The 12,259-nt window shown below is 45.6% G+C and overlaps 1 protein-coding gene across 1 annotated transcript; it reads left to right on the forward strand.

Annotated features, from left to right (window-relative positions):
• Positions 1-1,087: 1,087 nt before the first annotated feature.
• On the forward strand, positions 1,088-11,911 carry LOC142427398 (zinc finger protein with KRAB and SCAN domains 4-like). The gene is made up of 5 exons (XM_075532665.1): positions 1,088-1,804; positions 3,369-3,510; positions 4,787-4,869; positions 6,437-6,560; positions 7,892-11,911. Exons 1-5 carry the CDS (start codon positions 1,382-1,384, stop codon positions 8,755-8,757), a joined length of 1,638 nt encoding a protein of 545 aa, XP_075388780.1. The 5' UTR covers positions 1,088-1,381; the 3' UTR covers positions 8,758-11,911.
• The last annotated feature ends 348 nt before the right edge of the window (positions 11,912-12,259 follow it).

Genomic DNA, 12,259 nt, shown 5'->3' on the forward strand with positions numbered 1-12,259 from the left:
TGTGCAACAGCACAGAACATCGCTCAGTCCTGCCCTAGCCCCCTAATTGTTAGGTTTAAGCTCATTGTTGCAGCACCAGTGTCAATCCAACTTGTTGAGGATCTTCTGCTTTCTCGCTTTACCAAGCAAGATACCCATTTCCAAAAAAAAAAAAAAGATACCCATTTCCAGGGACTGGTCTGTCCTGAAACCATGTCCAATGTACATGAGAGGAAATTTCACCACCTGTGCTTTGAAGGAGCCTTCTGGCTGTACTTTTGGGATAGATTTGTTTGTTCTCTGGCAGTCCATTGTTCGTTCCATATGCTTCCCCCACATCAGGAATGATGATGTCGTCCAAGTAAGCAGTAAAGCCTAGGTTACAACCCGGCAGCCTGAGAGTCTGTACCCCCGAGATGGCCAACTGGGAAGAACCAGAGGGAGCAAAACAGGAAGATGGACTTCCTGAAGGCAGGAAGGTGAGTGAATAGGACCATCAGCTTGGTTGTCTGAGGGGTGACCATGGAAAGCGGAAGCCAGGGTTGGCATCCGTGGGTTACTGCTGCAAGAGAATCTCAGCGGCCTTGGGCGCGGTGTGCTGCCTGCAGTGTGTTGAAGGATGCAGGGGAGGGGAGAATTAACGTTGGAGACCAGAGGACTGCAGAATTTCTTCCCAGAAGGGAAGGACAGAGAGTGGCAGTATGAGAAACTGAGAGGCAAGAACCAGGAGTAGCCAGTACACTCCACAGGGCAAGTGCTTCCTGCTAGTTTCTGTGTCTTGGATGTGTCTGAGACACACTAAAGGTTTTCCTACTACCCAGAACTCACATTCTCTGGGAAGCCCACTGCCCAACTGCATTCAATGTAGTGTCAATGCATGTTAACTGTTTGAGCAAGCCTCCACTCTGGGAGAATTGCGCGCTGCACCAGCAGGTGCCCAGAACTGGAAGGGCCGGCTCTACATCTCCTGTCACCCCTCCTTTCTCCTTTCTGCAGCTGCCAGCCTTGGGTGGGGTTGTGGGCGTGTTCGCGAAAGGGTTAACTTGGGCAAAGCCAACGAGAGGAGCCTCCTAGACGCTCCAGGAAGTTGCATTGGTCCCCACGGAAGCATCCGGTACCCCCCTCCCTGCCCACTTCTCTTCCGAGGCTGGGGGCTGGGGGGCTTTGGCTCGCACCCCAGGCCCACTTTGGCAGTGCCAGTTTGCGTGTGGGAGCCCCGGACAAGCTGCCGCTGAAGCACGAATTGTAGGGACTCCTCTGAGCGGTGTCATCCGGGAGTGCCCGGGCTCCTGGGGATCACAGCGACCCCCCTCCCTCGCGCCCCCCCCCCCCTTTCCAGGCATCCTCTGCAAGGACCCAGCCTCTGAGCGAGTGTGGGGCCCGGCTGCTGCCTCGGGCCACGATGGCAAGAGAATCGAGGGCGAGCGTGGCCCTGGACGCCCCGTCCACCGAGGACCGGACGGGGCTCCTGGCAGTGAAGGTGGAGAAGGAGGAGCCTTCGGCCTTCGAGGAGGAGGCCTGTTTGCCCGGTCGCCCCGCGCCGGGTCCCGATCGCTCCCGCCAGCGCTTCCGCGGCTTCCGCTACCCCGAGGCCGCCGGGCCCCGAGAGGCGCTGAGCAGGCTCCGGGCGCTGTGCCGGCAGTGGCTGCGGCCCGAGCTGCACAGCAAGGAGCAGATCCTGGAGCTGCTGGTGCTGGAGCAGTTCCTGACCATCCTGCCCGGAGAGCTGCAGGGCTGGGTGCGGGAGCAGCAGCCAGAGAGCGGGGAGGAGGCGGTGGGCCTGCTGGAGTATCTGGAGAGGCAGCTGGATGAGCCGAGGCCGCAGGTAGAGAGAGGCTGGTTTAGGGTCTGAGAGCTGGGTTTTATTTCATTCCTCAGGTCTCAAGATCGGAGTGAGGGGGCATGCGGTTTAGACCCAGATGTTCCCCATCTTCAGCCGTAAGGTCGCATCCCTGTGTGCATCCTCAAGAATAGTAGTTTTAAAGGCAGGGAGAAAAAGATAGAGGATTACAAAGAAAGTCACTTGTGCTGAAAGAGCAAAATACAAAATTTGCGATCGTTCCCCCCTGATATTAAGACAGTAAATATTAAAATACAGGTCTACCCCATTCTGGAAAAACCAAGGTGGTAGCGTGATAACTAAGGATATCTGCCATGTAAAGGATTTCTATTGGTGACAAGGTCATAGGTACAACACCTTTCACCAGGACTTGTGACTGGTGTCCATAATTGGTGGAAATGAGACGTTTCACGTAGGGATGAGTAAAATGAATTTTTATTTTCCTTTCCGTGTTACGCAGAGATGAGTAAAATGAATTTTTATTTTCCTTTCCGTGTTACGCAGAGATGAGTAAAATGAATTTTTATTTTCCTTTCCGTGTTACGCAGAGATGAGTAAAATGAATTTTATTTTCCTTTCCGTGTTACGCACAACTTAGGAAGGAGCCCATAGACCTGGGAGCAAGGGTTCATCTTGTATGCTTTCCTTCAGCTGCTCAGTGGCCAGAGTAAAGCCTTCTACCAGGACCAGAAGGGAAACCAAGGTTCTGGACTTGAGTCAACTGCACCCAAGCTGTGTAACAGTGAAAAGTCATTTCATATCTTTTACTTTCCCTCTCTGTTCATTCTTTGAGAATGTGGACAATTCTGAGTTGCCCATGAAAGTGCCTTGAAAGCTGTACTTTAGCTATAAATATCCCGAAGAGCGTTTGTATTTAATGAGGATGTACTATGTGCTGGGCCTTGTGCGACGGATTTTTACATACTGCAATTCTATTTACTAATCTCCTAAACCTTATCAATCTAGGCGTTGTTTTTTTTTACCCCTTAGTCACGTATTAGAATTCGCTAAGGACTTAATGCTATTTTTTAAAGGGTTTTCATAAAAGCGTAAATATGCATATCTACTTATATATATTTCATAAAAGCATATGTAGTGATCCCTCAGAGAGATGGTTTAGTGCATGGAGTCCGACTCTATGAGGGCTGTCATTTTAGCATTGCCACACAGCAGTAACCTTAGCTAAAACTGAGACGCTGCGTGGAGTGATTTCTCTCTCCCAGTGACCGGGGAGGGGAGCTCCACGGTGTTTCCAAGGCATGAGGTCTGGATGGAAGAAAAGGGCCTCATCCTTCTCCCACAGACTCGCCAACTTTGGGGATAGCAGTCCAACTGCTCAGCCCACTGTGCCACCAGGGGTCGTGACCTTGGCTAAGCTTCTTAAAATCTCAGTTTCCCTTTCAAGGAAAAGGCCATCCTAATTATTACTACTTCCTAGGGTGGTTGTTGTCTGTGCTACCTGCAAGAATGTATGTAGATCAAGTACATAGGAAGCATGATGGACACATTTGTTGAAACAATAAAAAATTGGAAAATTAATGATTTCCAGGTCATGGCTCGGAACCCTGAACCGCTCTGTTGTAAGACAGCATTGTTAACGAGAGCTCGGGGCTCGCACAGTCGCCACTTCCAACCGATGAAGGCTCTGCCCAAGCATGAACCTCTGGGATCCCGGCCCTTACAAAACAGAGGTGAGGGTTATCTTCTGAGCAGTATGTATTCTACGGGCTTTATCTAATTTCACTGCCTACAAGATCTATCTATCACAGATCAACTTTATGTTGGAACTAAGACTTAAGAGGAGATTTGGAACACAATGGTGGGAAGCTTTACTAGTCACACTGGACAAAATAAGTAAGATATTTCTAAAATTGGGGTTTGGTGAAAATTGATTTCCCTTTGAGAACTCAGTGGTCACCATTCATTTAGCGTGTTTGTGGGGTTTCCTGGGTGGTAACCCGTGTTCTCCTTGGACATCGTGTCGTTAGAAGAGAGACAGATTCTTGCTCTGATGGAGCTTTCATTTAGTAGGGGAAAAGATTAAGAATATAATTTTTGATAGTGGCAAGTGCTATTGCAGAAAATGAGGTAGAATCTGGAAAGCCAGCCAGAATATTGTAGAATCATAGTACTATTGCAACTTAACCCCAGGTGACTCTGACTTTTGGACCATCTAGGACTGAAAAGAACTGTTCTTTAGAGTTCCTGAGACTAAATCTTTACTGGAGTAGACAGTGATTGGCAGTTGGAGCCACTTACACTTAATCCATTGCACAACCAGGGAATTATTGCAAATTAGAATATAAATAAAGCTAAACTCTAGGTCTATTGGAATAGCATCAAAGTCTCCCTGGAGGTAACTATGAGGGTTTTCCTCGTGCGTTTTGCACATTTGGGAGGTGTCCCAAGACACAGACTATTTGGAAAACCCCGCTGGCTTGTGATCTTTCTTTTTCAGCAGAGATTGTAGTCTAAACCGACTTGGAAAAATGCCCTTCTGAAAACCCGAAGTTCTTTGCTTGTTTTTCGCTCTTGAATCTGAACAAGTTCTATGCGAGCCAATTCCTTTCTGAAGCCAGCCTGGTCTGATTGAGACGTTACTGTGCAAAACCAAAGCAGAAAGCACTCTATAAGCCGCTAAAGAACTCCACCTAACAATCCTGTTTTATGCTCCAGTCACAGAAAAAAATTAAAAAACCAAGACTAAAAACTAAAAGGATTTTCATATGGGGAAAGCTTTCTGAAATTTTGTTTCGAAATTGTCTTCATTTCTCCATTCCTATCAGGGATCCTGCTTGTTGCTCTTGTTGAAGTTGGAGCTCTTGGGGGGTCAGGCATTTTGGAAAGGAATGCACCCTGTATAAGTTGGTTTGGGAGGAATTTATTAGCCCAACTTTTAAATTTAGATTGAAGGTGGAGTGGCTGAATGCCAGAATAGATCTCATCCACCGTTTCTTCCCTTCTTAGTTTTCCAGGATCCTGGCCTTGTCCAGGGAGGGAGCTGCAGAGAAGACACAGTGGCAGCTTCCAGGATCACCCCAGAGTCCCAGGTGAGCTGGAGAACTAACCCCCTCTCTCTTCCCTAACGTGTTTTCCTGCTGTTGCACTTTCCATGAAGGGCCCTCCCTCACCATTCCAACTCCACGTCATTCTTGGACCCGCATGGAAGTTGGGGTCTTCAGCCATCATGCTGAGGTTGTTTATTGTTTCTGTCTTCCCTTCAGTGTGCACCCAAGAAGCTTGTCTTCTTTCACGACTAACGTGAGGAATTGTCTGTGCTTCTTCGACCTTCCTTACACTGTTTGGGCAGCCTTTTCACCTGTAGGGTTTTCTTCTTCAATAAGGACCGTTGTTCCACACGTGGAAACTGAAGGTCTCCGTGTAATGCTGATTTCTGTTTTGTTCAGTTTTTAACAGTTTTATAGGCACTTAATCCACATAATTAGTTCAATCATAGCAAGAATTGTACAATCTTTACCACAGTCAACTTCAGAACATTTCCCCCTACCCCCCACCCCCAATGGTTAAGTTGCTTTTTTTTTTTTTGTTAAGTTGCTTTTAAAATGAGTTGTGTAATCACCCTCAGTTCTAGTGCTCACTCCCCCCTCCCACATACATTGTTTTCTTCCCCTCCCCTCCCCCTTCCTAACTTCACCTCACCCCGACCTCTCCCTCCCCTATAAACCCTGCATCAGTCCTTATCTCTAGGCAGCTACTCCTTCCTTTTTCACAAAATGCAAACCAAGAGAAACAATAAAAAACAGAAACACAATCAAGTGGTGAGGATAAAATAATAATACTACCGAGATAAAAATGCAAAGAGTGGTCAGAAAGGAAAGACCTCCGTGAATATGCAGAAGGCCAGGGACCAACATTTGTGTCATGGGACTGGCAAGAAATACTTCCACCTAGAAGCTTGCTTTGTTTTTAAAGGATGATAAACTGCCACCAGTGAGGGGATTAGACTTTGTCCTCCAGAAGCTTACCTTTAGAAGGAAGCATCTCCTATCCTTTTAGGTCTAATATTTTCTATGATACCATATGAGCAATTCTCTACCTGGATTTCTATTTCTTCTCAGTCTTTCATGTCTGGCTTGAATATTTCATTGTTTTATTTGTTTGTTTGTTTTGGTTTTTTTATTTCCATTGTTTTTAGGTGATTTAATATTCACTTTCTCCTCGTTTTTTTTTCACTTTAGACCTAGATTTGATTGTATTTTACAAAATGATTAAATGAGTCCTTATCCCTGCTATACAAAAAAAAGTATAACACACAAACATTTTGAAAGTTTAGGATCTGATCCGTTCCTTTCACCATGTTGACCTTTATTTTTCAAATCACTTTTCTTCTAAACTGTTGCGTAGGTTTTAATATGAAAATAATAATCTTTATGGGTTTCATATTTTCTCCCTTTAAAGGTTGTGTGTGTGTGTGTGTGTGTGTGTGTGTGTGTGTGTGTGTGTGACTAAAGACAGAGTGAATTGAACACAGGGGCCTTGCTTGCAGAGGCCCTTTTTGTGAGATGTTCATTCTGTGCAGGTGCCCCTCCCTGTTATGTCCAGCTTTGGGAGTTACCTTGGGCAAGAGGAACTAGGTCGGATTGCCTTTTGTTTCAGAGGTTGCTGAAAGTGGAAGATGTGGCCCTGACCCTGTCTCATGGGTGGGCACAGCTGGACGCGGCTCAGGGGAATCTCAGCAGAGGCAAGAGGCAGGAGAACTGTGGCAGCCGCACCTCCCTGGGTAAGATGATGGACACTCAATCCCTTTAAGGTGCCTTCGTTTGCTTCCTGTAATAGAAGCTCCGGGGTTGTTTGAAGCTTTGGAGCCCCTTCATGCTGAGACTCACAAACTAAGATTCCCTAACGTTTGTGAAACTCAGCTATGAAAGAGCCGTATGACTTGTTCCTCCACCTTTTTGACCTCTCTTTTTACTCTAACCTGGTACTTCTTTAGTCAGGATAAGTGAAATGTAAAAGATACAGCCCCTAAGCACAGGCCTAGCTCATAGTAGGGGCTTAGTAAAAGTTGTCTTCCTTTCCCTCCATCTCAGGGCCTGACTGAGGGAAGTCGAGGGGGTTTCTTCAGTGCGATAGTTTAATGTGCCAGCCTGGCCAATAAACACAAGTAGGATTAACTGAAGGACAGAGGGATAAATGGCTCGGTGAGCCTCGCCTTGGTTGTTCTGTGCCTCAGTTTAAAGGGGTACACTACCTGTGGGATGCCTAGCCTGTGGACTATGCCACTGTAAGTTGAGGTCCCTTTAAGCCCACACAATTGAAATGTTCATCTCTGGAGCTGGGGACCGACAGTTGATGACAGTTGGTGACCTGCCTTGCTGTTTGCTGCCTGGGTACATATAGCCCAGCTCTCTCTACAGAAAGGGACTGGCAACTGGTGGCTCTCAAGCCTTAAAGGGCTGCTAGTGTCTCACTGCTTTATAATTTAACTGTTAATTTCTTGTATTATCTATCTGTATATAATTTAACGGTTCATTTCTTGTATTACATATCTATCTTTATAAATATATTTATATGTAATTACTAGCAATCTGGTCTTGTCTCTCTAGAGAACCCTGTCCAACACATTCAGGACATAGGTTATGAGACTGTAGAGTATGAGAGCCGGAAGCAACCTGTAGGGATGAGGGTGTGAAGGACAGTATTAGGTGTCCTGTCAAGGTCATATAGCTCATAGTCAACATAGTAGGGACTCCAACTCAGATCTCCCAGCACGGAAGCCAATTCTGTTTGGCTGGGTCAGAGATGACTTCTCTCTCCCTGTGTCAATGAACAATTTAGTCTACCTTTCCCTGTTTCTTAAAGAACGCTTCAGAAAACTTTTCACTTGACCGCTTTCCTCTGGCCTTCACAACTCAGTCCTTTTCGTATCGAATCTGTTCTCATTTTCATGTCTCCCTCCTGTTTCTCCTTCATGACCTTCCTCATTCCTACACTCGAGCCCTCCTAGCAGACGATGCAGACCACTGGAGGGCTTGCCTCCTGGGACTAATCACAGGGCTTTCCTCCTCTGTCCTGGCATCCTTGATAGTCACCAGTCATTTATCCTTTCAGGTGGTGGAATGTGGACGAAGACCAGGGACTTCCCTTCTGATGAGGACCACCCATCCCAAGAGCTTGGGAAGATCCCATGCCACCTGAGTAAAGACATTGTTCAGCTCTCTCCATGTGCGGAAGCCGAAGAACAGGACGGCACGTTACACAGACACCAGAAGAATGTCATAGGACTGAGGCGGCACTACTGCCACCAGTGTGGGAAGAGTTTTGCCCAGAGTTCAGGCCTGACTAAGCACAGGAGAATCCACACTGGGGAGAAGCCCTATGAATGCGAAGATTGTGGCAAGACGTTCATCGGGAGCTCTGCCCTTGTCATTCACCAGCGCGTGCACACTGGGGAGAAGCCCTATGAGTGTGACGAATGCGGTAAAGTCTTCAGTCACAGCTCCAACCTTATCAAACACCAGAGAACCCACACGGGGGAGAAGCCCTATGAGTGTGAAGATTGTGGGAAGACCTTCAGTCAGAGCTGCAGCCTCCTCGAACATCATAAAATCCACACCGGGGAGAAGCCCTACCAGTGCAACATGTGCGGAAAAACCTTTCGGCGGAATTCCCACCTCCTGAGACATCAGAGGATCCATAGTGGGGATAAAAGCGTGCAAGATCTTGACCCCAGAGGGAGCTGGCAGCGTCAGGGTAGACTAGAAAGCCAGTGGGGAAATGTGGAAGCTCCTGTATTATATAAATGCAATGACTGCGACAGGACCTTCAGTCGGAGTAGAAGCCTCACTGAACACCAGAAAATCCACACAGGTGAGAAGCCCTATCAGTGTGATGCATGTGGAAAAGGCTTCACCCGAATGTCATACCTGGTTCAGCATCGGAGGAGCCATGTTGGGAAAGGAGTGCTATCACAGTGACTCATGCCGTGTGGGCCAGAGCTGCTGCTCACTCCGCGTGGAACGGGAGCCACCGGGAGCTCTTCCTGACTACAGAATTATTGAGGGCCTTGATCACTAAAGACCATCAAGTGTTGGAAATATCCAGGCTGGCTGAAACAAGTTATCTTTCAGTCTCTAGAAGGTGATTGGAAAAACTTGCTTGATAAGACTCTAAGTGAGAAGTGGCTGGTCCAAAAATGCTTTGTTCTTAACCCGTGGAGCTCACATAGCCTTCCCCCTCAGCCAGTATTTTATCACAGGTGGACAGCTTGATTATGGGGCTCGGCCTCTAAACATTGATTGTTGTCTGTCATGAATCCCCCTTGACTTGGTCAGATGCCTGAGATCTTGCACACACACCTCCCCACAATGCCTTGGCTATAAAAAAAACCAATCTCCCTGCCATTGAGTCAATGCTGACTCATAGCGACTCTATAGGACAGAGCAGAACTACTCCTGTGAATTTTTGAGACTAACTCTTTACAGGAGTAGAAAGCCTCATTTTTCTCCTGAGGAGCTTCTGGTGGTTTCAAACTGCTGATCGTGCAGTTAGTGGTTAGTGCCCAAGGCATAACCACTACACTAACAGGGCTCCTGGTGCCTTGGTTATGGGTACTCAGGAATTCTTATGAAGTGTACCAGTGAGATTACCTTTAAAGCTCTGAAAAGCTGATGTTGTCTAGATTAGTGAGAAATTTCTAATCAAATATATATCTTTGAGGGTTTAGAGTCTGGCTTCGTATGTTGCCATGTACACAGGATTGGCAGAGCTGGAGTAGGAAGTTCACACCTCATCATCACCATGGTACTTGCAGTAAGAACGCCTTCAAAAGCTTGTGGGTCGTGAATAGCTGTCTGCATGGAGCTTTACTCCTCAGTTTACATTAAAATTACGGTAATTCACACAAATATTGCTGCTCTTGGAGGAAAATATTCACATTCAGGAGAAGTAGAAATGTGTTTATCAAGTTCTCCGAAAATGAAAGAATGCTGATAAACTTTTGTAATGGTTGTTGGCGCTCCACTGCCCGATAGCTTTTTTTCTTACCACTTAGTTACTTCAGAGGTAACCTCGTGGCAGTTGGTTAAGAGTAGAGCCGCCAACTGACATGTCAGTGGGTCGGACCCGCCAGCCACTGTGCAGGTGAAAGGGGAAGCAGGCTGCTTCCATAAAGCTTTCGGCCTTGGAAGCCCTGGTGAGCGGTTCGACTCTGTCGTATGGATTCTTAGGAGTTGGAGTTGACAGCAGCGGGTTAGTTTTCGTGATCTTGGACTTAACCAAGTGCCAAGACATTAACTTTCACCTTCTCCCCTTATAGCAGAGTCAAGGCTTATGTTAGCTAATTACAAACTCCTCCAGGTCCAGAGGATTCATACAAAATGTAACAATTGTCATTTATGGTTTCAAGACTTCTCTGGGTTGGAGATAGAAAGGTAGACCCAGAACCACAAGTGAAAGTACTAGGAGAGCATGTATCTATTCAGAGGCACATTGGAAATCCTTAATATTCTGATCAAAATATTCTATAATAGCCAAGGTACCGGAATGTCAAGTCAAGACTTCGTGCTGTGAATTAATCACCAGAAGTAAAAATTCTTTGTTTTCACCCAAACCACCTACTACATCCTCTGAGACTTGGATCTGCTCCCAAGGTGCTTCCAGCATCGCCGAGCTTTACCAGGAATGACGGGCTTCTGTTTCTGATGAAATCCCGGAGATTTTGTTCAGTCACTACCTGAGTCTCCAACACGCTCTGAATGCCTGCTCTGATAGCCAGGAGGTGATTAGGGACATATTCCAAACCGTAGGGTTTTTCCACGGTAAATCCCCCGTGATCTGACATCGCTTTCACTACCATCTAACGTCACCCTAATTTTAAACCTGTCTCCACTCAATTTTATCTAGACCTCTGCAGAAAGTGGCATTTTGTATGCCATGGAAAGGGCAAAAAAAATTATTTGTGCAAGGGGGTTTCAAGCTTGTATTGTCTTTCAATTCCATTTTTCCATGAACTTTTAAAAGCCCTCGTCTATATGGGAGTGTGTATGTGTGCATAGGTGCATTCTCAGGTTTGGGATTTCAGTGGAACCAAAAGCTGCCCGTAATAAGGCAGTGCAATAATAAATACCTTGCAAGCAGTAAACAGAAGCACAAAGAAGGGAAAAGTTAACTTTCCTGTGGGAGAGCAATGATGACTGTATGATGTTAGGGATTGAATTGTGTCCCCCAAAATGTGTGCTGTAAACTTCTACACCTGTGGATGGAATCCCGTTTGGGAAAGGGTTTCCTTTATTATGTTAATGAGGCTATATCCATGTGCAGTATGTGTTTTAAGCCAATCACCTTCAAGACATAAAATGAGCAGACGAGGCACAGAGAGCAGGCAGAGGTGGGGAAACAGACACAGTGTTCTCCATGTCCATTGCCATGGGACCCAGGGACAGAAGCTGAAAAGAGACAAGGACCTTACCCCAGAGTCAACAGCAAAAGCCCAAAGCTGACACCCTGAACTTGGATCTTCAGCCTCCTAAACTGTGAGACAATAAACTTCTGTTTATGAAAGCCACCCACTCGTGGTTATTTCTGTTAACAGCAGCCCTGGGTCACTAAGCCACGTGGACAAGGTGACATATTAAAGAGCTGAAATAGCTAACAGTTTGTCCAAGGTAGTGAAAGTCAAATTTAATTTGAAGAGGTGGGTATATTATAGGGGTTTTCACTGCCAGAGCAGAGTTAGGTAAACTTTATAAGCAACGGAGAGCCACTGACATATTTTGATCAAAGTATTAGCTAGGAAATTTTTTCTAGCAGTATTGTGTCATTGTGTAATTTCAACAAACAAAAATATGGTTTCCTGATAGGCACTTAGCCACTGTACTTTTGTATCCAACGAAGGGGTTAATAAATGAGTGAATTATGAAAATGGATTTATTTCTAGTGTTTTCAAAAGGATAGCTTTTTTTCCAGCTGAAATGATCTGCAATAAAATAAGCTTGGTTAAAGGGTGGAATAAAATTTTTCATGCATCAAATTATTTTAATGAATTTTAGTATCAAGTTAACCCTTTGACTTCATTTCTCCAATTGAATGATGCAGACATCTCTTATTTCTTTTTCTCCCCTGGTAAGTGGTTATAACATGTTTTTTTCTATAGCAGTAGAATCACTGACTATAATGAAGAGAAACTTTAACCCAAGACTCTCCTAGATTTAGTCTCAACTTTGGTAAAGATTTGTACTCATTATTTTGTGAGTCTCTTGCTGCCTTAATTAGTGTGAAAAATAGTAAGAGTGATAGTTTACTTTACAGAGTTGTAAGGAGTGTCAACAAATACTCTAAAAATGTTGACAGTTGGTTGAGCATGGAGATTTAAGTACTTTTTAGCAGAAAATCTAATATATTGGCAATACAGTGGTCTAATAATAAAGGTGATACTTTAAAAAATTGTTGTGTGGTGACATGGCAGTCTTGACTGTCATA

This window comes from Tenrec ecaudatus, chromosome 1 (assembly GCF_050624435.1).
Source record: "Tenrec ecaudatus isolate mTenEca1 chromosome 1, mTenEca1.hap1, whole genome shotgun sequence".
In the NCBI taxonomy this organism is placed as follows: domain Eukaryota; kingdom Metazoa; phylum Chordata; class Mammalia; order Afrosoricida; family Tenrecidae; genus Tenrec; species Tenrec ecaudatus.

Bases quoted from the DNA above. Each gene is read 5' to 3' on its own strand.
- LOC142427398 (XM_075532665.1), top strand. From the start codon at position 1,382: ATGGCAAGAGAATCGAGGGCGAGCGTGGCCCTGGACGCCCCGTCCACC. The intron at 3,511-4,786 runs GTGAGGGTTATC...TTCCCTTCTTAG, and splicing joins CCGGCCCTTACAAAACAGAG to TTTTCCAGGATCCTGGCCTT. The intron at 6,561-7,891 runs GTAAGATGATGG...TTATCCTTTCAG, and splicing joins TGGCAGCCGCACCTCCCTGG to GTGGTGGAATGTGGACGAAG.